The sequence below is a fragment of the Brassica napus genome, chromosome C7, assembly GCF_020379485.1.
Source record: "Brassica napus cultivar Da-Ae chromosome C7, Da-Ae, whole genome shotgun sequence".
Lineage (NCBI taxonomy): Eukaryota > Viridiplantae > Streptophyta > Magnoliopsida > Brassicales > Brassicaceae > Brassica > Brassica napus.
This window is the reverse complement of record NC_063450.1, coordinates 12,861,988-12,879,947: the sequence shown is the minus strand read 5'-3', so window position 1 is coordinate 12,879,947 and position 17,960 is coordinate 12,861,988. Positions and strand designations below refer to the sequence as shown.

General features: G+C 40.3%; 1 protein-coding gene across 1 annotated transcript; it reads right to left on the bottom strand.

Annotated features, from left to right (window-relative positions):
* Positions 1-9,460: 9,460 nt before the first annotated feature.
* Positions 9,461-14,956, bottom strand: LOC106398740. The gene is made up of 9 exons (XM_048763984.1): positions 14,557-14,956; positions 13,033-13,096; positions 11,683-12,956; positions 11,327-11,550; positions 11,053-11,252; positions 10,626-10,967; positions 10,266-10,553; positions 10,081-10,186; positions 9,461-9,886 (listed from the first exon to the last, which is right to left on the bottom strand). Exons 1-9 carry the CDS (start codon positions 14,954-14,956, stop codon positions 9,461-9,463), a joined length of 3,324 nt encoding a protein of 1,107 aa, XP_048619941.1.
* Between the last annotated feature and the right edge of the window lie 3,004 nt (positions 14,957-17,960).

Here is a 17,960-nt window from a genome sequence, read left to right as displayed (position 1 = left end):
GCCTCAGAAGAGTTCCGTTAGTCATTTGCGAGAAGATGTTTTTGGCAGATTTGTTGGTGGTGCCCTTAAAAGGATATGAAGTTATCTTGGACATGGATTGGTTATCGGGCTATCGGGCACAATTAGATAGTGGAAAAGGTCGTATTTTGTTCAAGGAGAATGGGCAACGACAAATAGTGTTTTACGGGATCAGTCCAAGCAAGTCTGTGTCTTTAGTAGCTGCCTTGAGAGTGGAAGATTTGCTTAAGGATGGAGAAGCGTATCTGGTAACAGTAACTGCTAGTGAAGGTCCCACTAGCAATGGAGTTGAAATTACGGATATTGCGGTAGTACAAGAGTTAAAGGATGTGTTTGCAGCATTGAAAGAGTTACCTCCACCTCGGAATAACCCTTTCACAATTAACTTGGAACCTGAAGCGAAGCCGATAGCAAAGTCTCCTTACCGCATGGCACCTGCAGAGTTGAAGAAACAACTTGAAGATTTAATGGAGAAAGGTTTCATCAGACCTAGTTCATCCCCGTGGGGAGCTCCGGTCTTATTTGTCAAGAAGAAGGATGGTAGCATGCGGCTTTGCATTGATTATCGAGGAATCAACAATATCACCATCAAAGATAAGTATCCTCTTCCGAGGATAGACGAGTTGTTGGATCAGCTAAGGGGAGCAAGTTGGTTTTAAAAGATCGACTTGGCGTCGGGCTATCATCAGATTCCAATTTCAGAAGGTGATGTCATGAAGACTGCGTTTAGAACTCGTTATGGACAATACAAGTTCGTCGTAATGCCTTTTGGCCTTACTAACGCACCAGCGGCTTTCAAGAGATTGATGAATGAAGTCTTCCACGATTATCTCGACAAGTTCGTGATAATCTTCATCGATGACATTTTAATATATTCCAAGACAGATGTTGAGCACAACGCACACTTGAAGCTAGTGTTGCAACGGTTAAGGAACCAAAAGTTGTTTGCCAAGTTCAGCAAGTGTTCTTTCTGGAAAAAAGAGATCGGGTTCTTGGTCCACCGAGTGTCTGGAGAAGGAGTTTCCGTAGATTCTGAAAAGGTGAAAGCCATTGAGGAATGGCAAAGACCATCAACGGTAACCGAGGTAAGAAGTTTCCTCTGGTTAGCCGGGTATTATCGAAAGTTCGTCAAGAACTTTTCTTCGATCGCTAAGCTCCTGACGAAGTTGACTGGCAAAGGAGTTCCATTCATCTGGGGAAAAGAAATGGAGGAAGCATTTCAGAGACTAAAGAAAGCTTTGACCACAACACCGGTATTGGCATTACCTGAACAAGGTAAACCTTACACTGTGTACGCAGATGCTTCTAGGGTTGGGTTGGGTTGTGTGTTGATGCAGGAAGGCAAAGTAATTGCTTATGCATTAAGGCAAATCAGGAAGCATGAAGAGAACTACCCAACACACGATTTAAAAATGGCGGCAGTGGTGTTTGCGTTAAGGTTTTGGAGATCTTACTTATATGGAGAAGTCGTGGAAGTATTCACAGATCATAAGAGTCTCAAGTACTTGTTCACACAGCCTGATTTGAAGCTCCGACAAAGGCGATGGATGGAGTTTGTGGCAGATTACGACCTGAAGATTCAATATCATCCAGGCAAAGCTAATGTGGTCGCAGATGCACTAAGTCGTAGAAAGTTGGCATCTGATGTTGGAAAGGAAGTGGAAGCGTTATCAAGTGAACTCAAGTTGATGACTTTATGGGAAATTGAAGGGGAGCCAAGTGAGTTTTTAGGCATACGTACCGTAAACCAGGCATGTTTACTCGCACGGATCAGACAGGAGCAACAACGTGATGAAAAGTTAAAAGGGATCATCACAGAAGTTAAAAGTCAAGAAGCTCCAAACGCAAGTGGCTATCATGTGGCGGCAGATGATACACTATTACTTAATGGGAGGATATCAGTACCACATGGAGAAGGGGTACGAGATGAGATTTTGAAGTCGGCGCATCACTCGTTACTCAATATCCATCCCGAGAGTACGAAAATGTACCGAGATATCCGAAGGTATTATCATTGGCTAGGAATAAAGAAATCAGTGGCGCGATGGGTGGCTCAATGTCAAACTTGTCAACAAGTCAAAGTCGAGCATCATATTCCAGGAGGGTTGTTACAAAGCTTACCAGTACCTCAGTGGAAATGGGATTCCATATCCATGGAATTCATCACTGGGTTACCCCTGGCTCGAGGTAGATCAAATAACGCAATATGGGTGATTGTTGACAGACTGACGAAGGTGGCACACTTGTTACCTATGAAGGAAACCGAAAAGGTAGAAGTATTAGCAGAGATGTATGTGGACCAAATTGTGAGGTTGCATGGTGTGCCAACAGATATAGTCTCTGATCGAGATCCTAGATTCACCTCAAATTTTTGGAAGGCGTTACAAGAAGCAGTGGGAACTAAGTTATTCATAAGCACTGCGTATCATCCCGAGACGGACAGCCAAACCGAAAGAACCATTCGCACCATAGAGGATATGATGCGGATGTGTATATTGGATTGGGCGGGAAGCTGGGAAAAGCATTTACCATTAATCGAATTCTCCTACAACAACAACTTTCATTCTAGCATAGGTATGACACCATATGAGGCATTTTATGGGAGGCCATACAAAACACCTTTATGCTGGACTGAAGTTGGAGAAAGAAGAGAGTTTGGACCCGAAATTGTAGAAGAGACGATGAAAAATTTGGGGATCATTCAAACCAATATGAAGAAAGCGCAGGATAGACAAAAGAAGTACGCTGATCAATCAAGGAGAGAAATGGTGTTCAGTATTGGTGATTGGGTTTATCTGAAAGTGTCAGCTCAAAAAAGAAAGGACCGATTCGGAAAGGTCGGGAAACTAGCGGTAAGATTCATTGGGCCTTACCAGATTATACAACGAATCGGAGATGTAGCTTATCGTCTAAACCTACGTGGAGAGATGCAAATACATCCGTATCAATGCCGCGGAAACATGTTCATGATCCCAACGCTATTGAGACAGAGCAAATCGAAAACCTGCAAACAAACCTCACTTATCCAGAGGGACCAATCCGAATAGGTGAACGTCGGATACGAAGATTGAAGAATCGAGAAATTTCTCAAGTCCAAGTTTTATGGGGTAAGCGGAACCGTGTAGTTGTGACCTGGGAGGATGAACCAAGATTCAAAGCGTTGCATCCAGAGTTCTTCCACGAAGATGTAGTGATGGAAGAAGGGGGATCACCGGATCCTTAGAGAATTCGGGGACAAATTCTAATAAGGAGAGGAGGATGTAATATACCCCGTCTTTAAAAAAAAAAAAAAACTCTAATTTCAGTATTATGGAATTTCTCGGGGAAGCCGAAGGCTCGGGAAATATTTATCCTCAAGGTTAAAGTTAGTCTGGAGTTTATTAAAAATATTCAGCTCATCAGATTGGGAACGGAAAAATATTCGGGATTGATCGCGGGACGAAAATTCACCAGAAGAGCCGAAATCGCGCAAATCGACCGAGAAGCTCGAGGTGGCTTGATCTAAGGGATCATGACGTGGTGTCAACCATTTAACCTGCTGAGTGTCAACCCAAGAAGGAGGTGTAGACGTGCATGAAGCTGTTCCATGCAGCTCGACACACAGAAGCACGAGGTGTCGCAGTACCTGCGATCTGCGCATGCGAACCGACATGCAGAGGCCTGTGTGTCGCGATGCATGAACACCAGACATGCTGAAGGGCAAGTGGACATGGAGGTGTCTTCTGGCATGGCTAGAAAGCATGCAAAAGGGAATGTGTACGCCCATGTGTCGCCACACATGCAACCAGAAGCATGTGAGATGACACACAGGCGCTTGGGTGGTGAATCCTTACTGGCCGGTGTCTTCTATATATACTCTGCTCCCCTGCTCGTTTTCATTGATCCCAAAACACTTAAAGACGTGGGTTAGAGAGAGAGAGAGACAGAAGTAGAAAAAAATGCAGGAGATTCCGAGCTGTTACGAGAATTTTAGAGAGTTTCCGAGGACCGAAATACTGCCGGGAAGTTCCGAAAGACTGTCCAGAAATAAAGAAGGTTCTTTCCGAGTTCGGATCAGTCCAGACCAGTCCATTCAAGACATTGACGTTGGGTTTTGGGATTTAATGTGACGAAGATTTGGAGGGGATAAAAAGGGTTTGGTCAACATCCAGAATCAAAGAGTCGAGCCACATCGCTTAATCACTGTGAGTCACGGCTAATTGTTTGTTAATAATTTTTAATGCAGGTTCCTGACATCATAGACGACTTCCGAGCTAGGAAAGTCGAACCGGTCTAGGTGTCAGTTTGTGGATCCGAGGCTTGAGACGATGTCTGAGCTAAGTGGATAGCAAGACTAGTCTAAGCACCCAGGTTATTGTGATTTTGTGATTATTATATGTTGTTATGGTGTGTACCTCGTGTTGGTACTGTTGTGTGAGAACCTCGTGGTGGTTCTAGTAGTAGTTTGCAGGTCATTGCTTCCTCAAATTGTACCACTAAGCCGGTCGTGGTCCGGAATGTGGTGGGCTCGGTTTAACTTGGCTTGATCACCAAGGTCGAGTGTCACACATGGATGTGACAGCCCCCGGCGAGTCCGATAGAGGACCGGGGCACGGCGATTCCGATTGAGGACCGTGACCGGGCAATTCCCGAGCGCCTACGCCTGTGTGGTGTAATAGTGAAGGGATTGCCGGTGTCCCTTATGTGGAGGAAGAATGATTCTGTTGGGCCCTAGGAGTATATATATATATGGTTGATTGATGTGACACTCATAAAGAGTGTTTTGATTTATTATGGTTTAATGGTTTATTGCTTAAATCGGTCATGCTTTATGATCTTGAATATTGATTGTTGAACTACCCGTCTTGCTTGTGTTTGGGGTTGGGTTTAGAATGACGGATAGTTGTATATGCTAGATAGGGAACCCTGGCTCACTGAGTGAAACTAGTTCACTCACTCCTCACATCCTTTTGCAGGTGACCAGTAGAAAGGGCCATAGCGCTCGCGAAACTGTAGGAGCTGGTGTAGTTTGGACATCTTTTGCTAAAGACTCGTTTTCAAGATATATGAATGTATGTTTTACTTTCGGCTGCGTCCATGGACCCTATGTATAATATTTTGGGCTTGTGAACTTCATGTTTTATATATATGAAATAAAGTATGTTTTATATTCGTGACGTGTTGAATTTGATATTAGGTTAGTCCAACCTAACACAACTCTATGACTCGGTTTGCAAAGCCTCAGGGCGTAGATTAGAGGAAACGAGTTTTGAATGGATATTCTGGGTTACAAAATTATGTTTGTGACTTGGAAAGTCTATTCTCAACCCGTCGTAACACTTCCGGACTTGGCAGAGGAAGGTCGTTCGGGCATGTTCTTGTTTGATTGTTGCCCGGCTGACTGACCGATGTCTAAAACGGTTCGGGGGTGTTACAATCTCAACTGAAGGAAAAAAGATGAAGTTTTACTTTAAAACTAGAAGAAATTATTGAGAAGAAGAAGGTGTGAAGGAGCTCATCAATGGTGGAAAGAAAATATTTTTACGCGTTAGCGATTGTTATTTCACGTAAAGATCAAGAGAAAATTTTCATCGGGATACAGAGATAATTTCCTATGTCTTTATACTATATGGAAACTCTATTTTTTATTGTTATAAGTATTTACCTAATTTCCTATTTTTTGTGGGTTTTGATCCAATTATCTCTTTTTTTTATAACATCGAATTTTATTAAGCTAATTTGAATGTATATAATCATCGTGCAACAGATCATGCAAGTATTGTGGTATATAAAATTGAAATGTAAAATCAAATCCATTCTCAAGTCACTTTGCTAGACGATCTGCCACTTTATTTGCATTTCTATTAGTCCACTGAAACTTGACATCTTAGAACCTGTTTACCCACCAAATTTTTTATCTTTTCCAATTGTAATATGCAGAGTGAAGCCTCTTGTTATTTAGGAAATCTATTTCTTTTTGACAATCACTTTCCATGATGATTCGTCGATGGCCCAAACTCCAGCAATGCTAAATAGCCATTAGAATAGCTTGTAATTCACATTCCAAAGCATCAAGACTTCGTTTTCCCCTGGCTTGAGCTGATCCTGTGTAAGTCCCATTTGCATCTCTATACTACAAGAAAAATGAGTATTTATTGCGCCGGGAAAACGCTATACTACGATACCATAGCGTTATTAGGTACGCTGTATCATCGGCCGCGATAATAGGTCTTCCACTTAAGATAGCGCTTTTCGCTTCCGCTACATTATGTTTTATTTAGATAGCGTTTCCGCTTTTGCTATTTTAATATTTTAATATAGCATTCGTTTTACAATATTGATTCGAAGCCATATACTTTTACAGATTTCTCTTTCGTAGCGTTAATGCTATAATTAAATTGAAACCGTAATATAATAAAATTTAAATATAATAAATATTTAACATAAATAATATTATGCATTAATTATTATTAAACATTAAAAGAGTACATATCCTGTTGACATACATGTTCAACAACATCCACCAACACAAAACAACATCCACCAACGTCAACGAACCAAACAACACACCAAAGTTTTAAAACATAGCTATATATGAAACATAGAAGTATCAGACAAATATAAATTTGTCATTAGGCCAAGCCACAGTGGTACCTAAAGCATCGGATATGAATTCAACTTCTGCATTTGGTCTCCAAACTTTTGCATCTCCAATCTTTGCCACTAGAACGAAGACCTTGGAAGCATTTTCACCTAACGGGACAAAGTGGACTCTATCCTCTGGATTTGTGGAAACAACACGGCCCTCAGCGACAGTCTTTCCCGAGTTAAAGCAATCTAACAAGATTCACTTCTTCTCTGGACTTGATTTAGCAGTGTCCAAGCTGTTACTGACACTCTATCACCAAAACAAAAGCATCATGCGACTGCGCATAACAATTCCAATAAATGCTTTACGTTCGAAAAAGTTACCTGAGGTGAAGATGATAATGGCGAAACTCTTTTTGGAGACTGGTTAATGATATCTATCTTCTGAATTGGCCAAGCGATACTTTGATGAAGTGCATCAGCAATGGTTGACATCTCGGGACTAGGTCTCCACAAATAAGCATTCTTCTTAAGCACCTTTTCAATTTTGACAATTGCAGCATTGGGTCCAAGGGGAATGTTGTTGACCAGTTGCTTGGGATCAGTTGAAAACAAACCACCCTCAGCAATCACATCATCAGAAGTCCAGTCAATGATGAGTATTTTATCCGGTGATGCCTAAGACATGAATAGTGTGTTACACCATAATTCAAACAGAAAACCAATTCATACAAGATTAGAGAAATAAGATGTTTACCGATGAAGCACTTGTGTGACTTTCAGGTGTGGTGCCTTGGTCGTTATCCAGTATTACTTTGTCTGCTGGCCATGCAATTTTGTTACCCATTGCTTGTCCAAGTGAAAATATAGTTGTGGTTGGCCTCCAGACATAAGCATCGGTTTTTGTTACAACATTGACAATAACAGCAGCTGCTCCAGGTCCAAGAGGAACACGCCCAATTTTGTACATTGGTTCAGTTGAGCAGAACTCTCCTTCCCCAACAACAACATCATCTGCTTCACACCAATCCAGTAATTGACACCTCGTAACTACTTTGCTACCACTGGAAGTCTCAGCCACAGAATCATCACACTATTTTGACAATAAAAATGAATTTGAAACTGATTAAAAATTTCATAACATCGTCAAAACAGAGGAGTGAAAATTAGGTAACCTTTTTGTCTTTAGCTATGCTGCGTACTTCAGTCTGCAGCTCTTCAATCTTCTTGAGTAATTGCACCTGTGTCTCTTCAAGCTTCTGCACATGAGTGTCTCTAGCCTGAACGAATGCTAGCTTTGTAGCAGTAACTCCTCTTCCCATCCCTCTGACTCTTCCATTCTTGTCTTTACCTAACACTTGACTCACATCATCATCTTTGTAGCTATTGCTACATGTGGATCCCATTTCAGTATCAATTGACTTGATTTGTTCCTGATACACAACAATACTGTGTCAATATCTTCTGATTATCTAATTCCACAACTCATTTCAGTATCAATTGACTTACAATTGTCTCTGCAAATTCTGGTCTGACAGGTCTTCCATCAGAATGAGTGTGTCCTGCCACCCAAATCTTACTCCTGGTCACCTTGCTAGGGTCAGTGCTCTTTTGTTTCTACAATTACAAAGGGGTAGTGATCAATAAGATTAAATATTAGCAACATATTGTACAGTAAATGAAATAGCAAGACATTACCATCTCATGAGCTAGGCGAATCATTCCTTTACGGCTGGTTGTGTGGGGTATCTGCGCCTTTCTTAGCTCCCTGTATTTGTCACTGTGAATCTGCACAAAAACTCAGAAAATCAATATTTATTTCACACCGTGTATGCAAATAAAGAGATTAAAAATGAATCACAACCTTAAATTCTTCGGTAGTCTTACTCTTCATCCATTTCATCCATTCTGTCATTGACTGGATGTTGCTTGGTTTTAATGAAGGTATTACTCTCCTACTAGCACTTCGTACTTGGGTAACAAGTCTGGACTTTGAAGCTCGCCATATACAACCCATTTGCTTGAAAACACAAGCTTTTTGCCAATCCTCTGTTAAATTGAACCTTCCCTGAATATTTTGAAACTTATAACATTAGTTTGACTGTCATATAAGAAAGATATAACATGGTTACATATAGAGTACCTGAATCTCCTCCCAGAGTACATAGCCAGTTTTGTCATCGAGGTGCCTCCAATCATCAAGTAGAACAGGTACATGTTCTCTCACTAGAGGGCTAAGAAACGAAGACAGGGTTACAGATCCTTTGCCAACATGTTCACCCAGAGATGTGAACTCAACATCAACCTTTTCCTCTGGTTGTTTAGCAACTCCACGCATCTTTGTTAGACCTCTTGTTCTCTTTTTGGTGACTGTCTCAGCATCTTGAGCTTCTCCATTTGATGGTTGTGTATCCTCTTCCTGCATAATCTTTTCCTGAGGCACATTACACTCTTCCTGAGGCTGAGTACCATCTTCTTGAGCTTCTCCATTGTATTGCAAAGTCACATCCTCTAAGTACTCATCATCGTCTTCCATATCATCTTCTCCATTCACTTCAGTTCCCCTGTGTTCTGCTTCTTCTTCCTATGCAGATTCCTCTTCAGCTTCATGGCGACGTTGACTTTTATCTTGAGGAGCAGTTTTCTTCTTCTTTTTGTTCGTCACTGCAGGGGTTGGGGCAATGCCTGCTTGACGTCGACTCCGTCTGGTACTGACTTTATCTCCTTTCTTTGTCATTTAGCAAACCTGAAACAGAATCAACAATCTATGAACTAAAAGCAAACATTTAGACCCAGTTATTCCACTACTAAGACTGCTTCGCAGTCATCTCTAACACAGAAACTTTCGTCATCAGATGACTGGTTCCCATAATCATCAATTTCTGGAACTGTCATAGGGGGGGGCAACGAACTCCTCTTCTGACTCTAGCTCATGATACCCTCTAGGTGGCGCTCTCATAACAACAGACCAAGGTGAGGAATCATCTTCTTTAGGATAGAAGATTTGTTTTGCTTGGGATGCCATAATATAAGGATCTTGGATATATGGAGACTGGTTCACTTGGAGGTTAACCAGTGTAAATCCTTGCTCTTCTTTCACACCGTGTCCTTTATTCGCCCACTTGCACTTGAAGAGTGGAATCTGAAACATATGGTAGTCGAGTAGTATGATCTCTTCAATAACTCCGTAGAATGTAACCACGTCCGCCTTATGTGCAGTATCTCGTTCACTGGATCTGCACATGCTAAAAGCTTCATATGTAACTCCACTGTTCTGAGTCTTTCGCATAACATCATCAGTCTGAAACCGATGTCCATTGATGATATATCCTTTAAATGTTTGAGCTCTATCTATGTCTTGGTCCAAAAGCCAACCATCTCAGCTTTTTAGAATGACCTTCAGAGTTGGGAGGGATCTGTGGTTAAAGGGAATTGATTAGTGTCTAAACAGATTAAAGTATAGACTGCAATATTGAAGACAACAGAGCATTATACCTTTTCTTTTACCCATTGTGCGAACTTTGCTGCATGAACTTGCCATAGAATTGTTTCATTTCTTTGATACCTTGCATCATTAAGTTGCAATTCTTCTAAATGCATACTGTAAATTCAATAACATGACATTAGATTATATCAAACGAGAAAACAAAAAGAACTAATAATACAAAGTCTGAACTTACTCAACATATGGATTCATCACTGCCATGTTCATCAAAATATATCGATGGGCTATGTCTCGCTCTTTATCAGTAAGGGTAACTTGAGTAGCCTTCTGCAATGGCCGGCCCTCAAGTATCAGATCATACGTCTCAACATCTTCATTGCGTTGTGTTTTCTCTTGAACCGGTACAGAGTTCTGAAGAAACTCTAAGCAGAATGCTATACATTTTCCAGCTAAATATCCTTCAGCCATACAAGCTTCTGGCCTTGCATAGTTCTTTACAAGTGCCTTAAGAGTCTTCATGTACCTGCATATAAAGCAATTAGTCAGTTTATTATTTCTAACAAGACAAAAACAAAACACAAATTTTAATTAGTACCTCTCAAATGGATACATCCATCTAAAATGTACCGGACCACCCAAACGTGCCTCCCTCGCCAGATGTAAGGGTAGGTGAAACATGATGTCGAACAAAGCTGGTGGAAAATACCTCTCCATTTCGCACATTGTCTCCACAAGTTCATTCTTCAAAGATATTAGCTTCTCAGGGTCAAGAACTCTCTGACAGAGGCTGTTAAAGAAGCTGCACAGCCTTGTAAATGCAATCCTTGGACCATCTGGGAGTAATCCTCTCAAAGCCACTGGTAGAAGATTCTGCAGAAGCACGTGATGATCGTGAGACTTCAATCCGCCGATTGTGGGTGGTTCGATAGAGACACAACTGGAAATGTTCGCAGAATATCCATCTGGTCCTCTAAATAGACTTAGTCTCTTGCAGAATTTTTTTTTTTTCATTTTTCTTCAGCCAATAAGCAGCATGAGGTAAGTATGTTCTCTTCCCTTTGAGCTGAACATGTAAGTTCTTTCGAATCCCCATATCTTCCAGATCCTTTCTTGATTTGACATCATCTTTTGACTTAGAATTTTGCATCATAATAGATATGATAGCATCAGAGACATTCTTCTCCACGTGCATGACATCAATGTTGTGACGAACCGGCATTTCCTGAAATAGAAGACAAATATTGTCACTAATTTATTAAAATAATCTTAGTTAGAAAAAGTAAACAGAATATTTACCTTCCAGTAAGGTAAATCGAAGAGGATGGACCTTTTCTTCCATCTCCAATGATCTGTGTCTTCTTCATATTCATCATCCTCTGAAATAACTTCATCTTCACACTGAACGTTTCTTTTTCTTTTCCCATTCTTCTCCAACGGTTTCCCAAAACGATTTCTGAAATCCTTCACTGTCTCAAAAATATCTCTTCCACTTTCTATTCTAGACACAGTCCCTTCCTCAACTGTGTTGTCAAACCATTTTCTTCTGCGTCTTTAAGGATGCTCAGGTCTCAGCCTCTTTCTGTTGCCGAAATACACATGCTTTCTACTAAACTTCAACCATCTAAAGGGTGTGTCCTTTCCACAAACAGTACATGCTTGTTTCCCTTTGACTTTACACCCAGCCAGTGTTCCTAATCCAGGATAATCACTGACAGTCCACAACAACATTGCTTTTAGTGTGAAATTCTCCTTCTTGAAAGCATCATAAACTACCATACCTTCATTCCACAGATCCTTCAGATCATCTATCAAAGTAGCTAAGTAGACATCAATGTTGTTGCTCGGCGCAGTTGGTCCAGGGATCAGCAAAGTAAGCATAATGTTCTCTTCTTTCAGACACATTGTGGGATGCATGTTGTAGTTGACTAATAACACCGGCCATGTACTGTGGGTGGAGCTTTGGAATGAGAAAGGATTCATACCATCCGTACAAAGACCAGGCCGGAGGTTTCTTGCTTCGTCAGAAAATTGTGGCCACTTATCCTTCACAGTGGACCAGGTTATAGAGTCTACTGGGTGCCGCATTGTACCATCTGAGCTAGCATTGTTGAAATGCCAAACCAAATCTTCAGCCATCCTCTTCGATCTAAACATCCTCCTGAATCTATCTTTGATAGGAAAGTACCTTAGAACCTTAGCTGGAATCCCTGTCCTCTCCTCACCAGTGTGCTTATCCCTTTCCCATCTTGAGAGGCCACATCTTGGACAACTTGTCATGTCCTTGTATTCCTTACGGTAAAGAATGCAGTCGTTTGTGCAGGCATGAATCTGATCGTATCCAAAACCAAACACTTTCAAGAATTTCTTCACCTCATCTGTTGAACGCGGAAGGACATTATCTACTGGAAGCATGTCGTGAACTACCGTCAGGAGCTGGTCGAAGTAATTCTCAGACATACCACTCTTGACTTTAATGCGGTAAAGCGCCAATATTGCTGAAACCTTCGTGTATTTGGGACAGCTAGAGTACAGTGGAGTTTCTGCATCTTCCCGTTTCTTCCTAAACTCTGATTCCTCCTTACTATCACCTTCTTCTATCTGAACACTTTCTGCATCGTTGTTATGGGGCTGTGAAGCTTCACCATCAAAGAAAGCTGTCCTGAACAAGTCAAAAGCTTCACACTCCTGACTTCCCATATCTGAAGGCTTATCACTCTTCACATCTCCATGTTCAAACCAACTCTGCTTCCTCTTGTATTTCTGATCCATACCGTTGATGATTAAATGATCCACCACTGTATCTGTCGGCTGATGACACAAGTTGCGGCAGTCAATGCAGGGACACAATATATCAGTCGGCTGACCCAATCTCAAAGCTGATGCTCTCACAAGAGCCATTGCTCCTTCCTGATACTCAAGGCTAGCCCTGTAACAAACATTTCGAAAACCAGTGAACACTTTCAACGTAACAGACAAATGAAAATATAAAATCTTTCACATACCTTGGTAGCCAAACCCAATTCTTGTCCATTGTTACAGAAAACCAGTGCTCCAGATCCAAGTGTACTCAAACACGAGTAAATTGTCGTATATCAGAAAACTAAAATTCTGAGAAAACTAAAATCTGAGAAATAAGGAATGAGAAGCTCACCACTTAAATGAGTACACTTGATATGAGAATATATCTGCAGAGTAACAATCATCGATTAATAATTTATAGATGTAATAGAAGAAGAAAAAAACAGACTAAAATCCTAAATCGATTGAAACCAAATAGAAGAACCCAAAATCGATTAATTTGTAGATGTAACAGATGAAAAACCTAAATCGATTGAAACCAAATTAAGACCCTAAATCATTTCGAAATTTGAGGACAAAATCGAAGAACCCTAAATCGATTAATAATTTGTACATGTAACATATGAAAACTATAAATCGACTTGAAATCCAATTAAAACCCTAAATCATTTCGAAAATTTGAGGAGAAAATCGAAGAACCCTAAATCGAGAACATCAAACCTTCGACTGTGAACACGAGATGAATCCTTCGAGAGAGAGGCACAAGCTCGGAATGAGTTGAATCAAGCTCGGTTTCGATTGAATAAAAGAGTGTCGGAATGAGTTGAATCAAGCTCGGTTTCGATTGAATCAAAGAGTGTCGGAATGAGTTGGAATGAGGATTCGAGAGAGAGAGGCACAAGCTCGGTTTCGATAGAAAGATATATTTCTTATTTTTGCCTTAGAATATTTTTTGAGGGAAAACCCAAAAAATAACTTTATCCCGCGTATTGGTTTTTCATAACACTTTTATTTTGGTTTTGCTACTAATAACTAACCGCGAAAACACTTAGCTAAAAAATATACCGCGTATCGAATCTATTTTTTCCGCCTAAATTAAATATAGTGTTTCATTAAAACAAAACGCTATAGAAAAAGCCGCGTGTTATAAACCATAGCATAAACAAAAAAAAGGCTATACTCGTGTGCTATGAATACTCGATATTCTTGTAGTGCTAATAACCCATCCAGCCGTATTCTGATTCTGTAGATGATTAAAAGCACCATCCGTGTTACATTTAGTCCATCCAAGAGTGGTCTTTGCCAATGTAGTCTAGTAGGTACTTGGAAGTTCTGTCTTCTTCCTGTTTGATCATTATCTACATTGCTATCTATTTGTTTTCATTCTCTCGCATCCCCTTTTGTACACCTCAGTAGACTTCTTTAGTGTGTTTCTTTTTGCTGGAATATTAAAGTGTTTTTGCTCTTCCATAATCTCCATAGCAACCAAAAAGGTAAATCGTGCAGATGTTGTAACCGAATTGATAGATAACACTGCAGACATGCTTCAATATTTTTCTCAACCGTGTAATTCGGGTTGTTAATGGTGAGTTTAGAAACTCCGGATGCTCGCCATATCTTCTTAGCATAGGGGCATTCAAAGAAAATATGATCCTCTATTTCAGCCGCAGAACAACATCTTCTGCACTGATCATTTTGAACGATATGCCTTCTCTTCAGGTTATTACCAGTCGCAAGACTCTTTGATAGAAATCTCCACAAGAAATGTTTTAGCTTAGCAGGAGCTTTTGTCTTCCATATCTTGTGTTTCAACTTTGCAGGTCCATGAGTTGGTATTGGTGGAGCATTTGTTGGTAAATGAATTCCTAACCAATAACCCGATTTCACAATGTAGATGTCATCTTCCTTGTAATGCCAACCCAATAAGTCTTGACGTGCCGTAGAACTTATCTTAATAGCGAGAATCTTGTCTACATCTTCATCAATGATAACTTCATGCAATTTCTGCTCATTCCCTTGAGCTCTGATGGTATCAAAGTATTCATTCACCTTTTCTTCTGCTTGGAAATCTCCACGAGCTCGTGGTGGCCTTGGTGGGTGATCATGAATCCATGAATCTGTCCACATATTTACCAAAGATCCATCACCAACTATATATCTCATACCTTTAGTAAGAAGATCACATCCATGTAAAATGGACTTCCAAGCATAGATGCTTTCTTTCATAGCTTTGCATTCAATATATCTCCATTAGAAAAGTATCTAGCTTTCAGTATACGAGCCATCAGACAGTGTGGATGTTGCATAATTCTCCATAATTGTTCACTAAGTAATGCCTAATTAAAGATTTCCAAAATCCTTAAAACCAAGGCCCCCTTCTCTTTTCGGCACACATATTTTGGTACATGAATACCAGTGTAGACTTTTCTTATCTCCAGACCCCACCAAAATTTAGGTAAAATTGCATTTATCTCAGCATATACATCTTTTGGCAACCGGAAGATGTTCATTGAGTAAATTGGCATTGACAATGCAATAGGTTTTAATAGCACTTCTTTACCACCATTAGATAAGTGCCTCTGCTTCCAGCTTTGTGTAATCGATTTCACCTTATCAATGATATAAGAAAATCTCACTCTTCTTGTTCCCAACTTGTTCTTGCAGTCCGAAATAGTTACCAATGCCTCCTCATTATATATGCCTAACAGATGGTGCATTTTTGTCTTTACTATAGAATTGACCTTTGCTCCAAAAATGATAGATGATTTGGTTAGATTGATAGCTTCCCTGGCACTGCTTCATAGATCCCAAATATATGCTTAAGCCTAAGAGCATGATTAACCCGGACTCTTGATTGGGGTTCTTAACTCATGATTTGACATTTTTTTTGTTTTTTGTTTTTTTTACGCTTTTCGGCTAAGAACCGGCTCTTATATCTTCTTATTTAAGAGTCGGTTCTTAGCTTTTCTTAGTTAAAAGCTAAGAAACGGTTCTAAATCGAAGCTAAGGAACGGTTCTAAATCGAAGCTAAGAACCCCACCCTAAGAACCCGGGTTAATCATGGTCTGCCTTCTCATTAGCCAAGGAGAAGAATAGTGAATCATCTGCAAATAATAAGTGGTTGACCACTAGTGCGTTGTTTGATATTCTCACTTCCAAAAGAGATCTATTCCTCATTGCTCTTATCATCAGGTGTGAAAGAACATCTGCACAAGTATGAACAAGTATGAGGACAACGGATCTCCCTGTCTCAGACCACGAGCTGGTGTAATAAAATCTTCTGGTGTACCATTAACTAGCACTGAGTATTTAACTGCAGTAACACAACTCATTATCCAGCCGATCCATCTACTATCAAATCCCATAAATTTCATTGTCTCAGCTAAGAAATTCCACTTTAATATATCATAGGCCTTGGTAATATATGTCTTGACCGCCATATACGAAGTAGCTTGTCTTTTCCGATCTTTAAGACTATGAAACACTTCATAAGCTATCACAATATTATCTGAAATCATTTTCCATGGGATAAAAATACTTTTATTTTCAGAGATAATATTGCCTACATGTTCTTTAAGCCGGTTAACCAATACTTAAGTAATGACCTTATAAGCTACATTACAAAGTGCTATAGGGGACTAAACTCCTTCATACTAGCAGGAGGATATACCTTCAGGATAAAGCAAAGGTTAGTGTGGCTAAATTGGTGATCCATTTGTCTTGTTTCAAAGAAACTAGTAATCTCCTTCGTCACATCATGATGCAATCCTGATCGAACCGGTGGAAGCATACAAGTGGATGCAACCCCGTGGATGTGATTCTGTTGATGAACCTGAGTGGATGAAAACCCGTGGATGTGATTCTGTCAATGAACCTGAATGGAGGAAAACCCATGGATGCGATTCTGTTGATGAACCCAATGTTCAGAAAGAAGATCCATTTGCCATATATGTTGGGCCCATTACGAGATTAAGGTCCAAGAAGCTGAGTGAGAAAGTTGTTGGCCTTATTCAGAATCTGGAAAGTGAAGAAGAGCTACTTGGTATAACCTCCACTTTCACAACCACCTCAACCACCACCTAACTATTTACTCCTTTGTCTCTTTTATGTTTTCTATGCTGAACATGCAGAATTTGTTGTCTTTTCTATTTAAACTATGTTTCAGTTTCATTTCAAATCAATCATCATTTTTATAAAAACTATTTCTTCTCTTATTTGATGATTCATTGTTCTTATGAATAACCTGATTGTGGAGGTGTGTAAACCCAAAGCAAATCAGCAACTTCTCATGTGGACTGGTGTGTCATATCCAGAACAAGAGAGTGGTGAATCTGAGGCCATTCTGCAACCTCAGTGTGACCTATCGATCCATCTATCTATCCATAAACTGCCATTTATCCATTCATCCCAAAATAAACCATCTATCATCTGTCCTTATTCAATCCAACCAAAATCAAAGTGGAGTATCCTAGGGAGGGTTAATCCGCGAAGTACCTTCACCACACGATTCGAAAATGGCCGACAAGTCAAATCAAGCCGATGCGCGTGACATCCAACTTCCCGAGAATTGCGACGCCGCCAGGTAACGTCAGTTTTCGCCCCTTCGGTTTCCCAAATAAACCAAAAGGCTGGGGGACAAATGTTGGACCCAATTTTGGTCAATACATTAATGAGCCGCGATGAAAGGAATGGGCCGAAATGAACTGAAGCCCGTAGCAAGCAATCGAGCTCGAAAGCGAAGACTTCGAGGTCCCGGAGATCGCGGAACAAGAGACGAAGATGGCGGAGCAGTTATGAAAGTCACGAGGTCGACTCACTATAAAGGAAGAAGAATGGGAATGAAGAAGCACACGTTGAAAACCCTAAAGACAGCTACACACTAATATCGACCTTGTTTCCTCCCGATCTTAGACTCTTTTCTTTACGGTTCTCGTTTGTATCACTCGATCTACTTCAACTCATTGTATTCGATCTTATTCATCAATAAAGACCATTTTTACCTACTGGAAACTGTTTAACATTGTTGTGTTCTAAAGATATCGTTGCCTACATCATTTGTCTTCCCTAGATCAAACTCCGATCACTATCAAATATTTAGTGTAGATTTTAGGTTCTACAGTTTCCAAGGTGG

Bases quoted from the DNA above. Each gene is read 5' to 3' on its own strand.
- LOC106398740 (XM_048763984.1), bottom strand. From the start codon at position 14,956: ATGTGGACAGATTCATGGATTCATGATCACCCACCAAGGCCACCACGA. The intron at 13,097-14,556 runs GTAATAACCTGA...CTCGTGTTTGAG, and splicing joins ATCAAAGAGTCTTGCGACTG to TACACTTGGATCTGGAGCAC. The intron at 10,187-10,265 runs GTAAGTTCAGAC...TTGAATTTACAG, and splicing joins GTGATGAATCCATATGTTGA to TATGCATTTAGAAGAATTGC.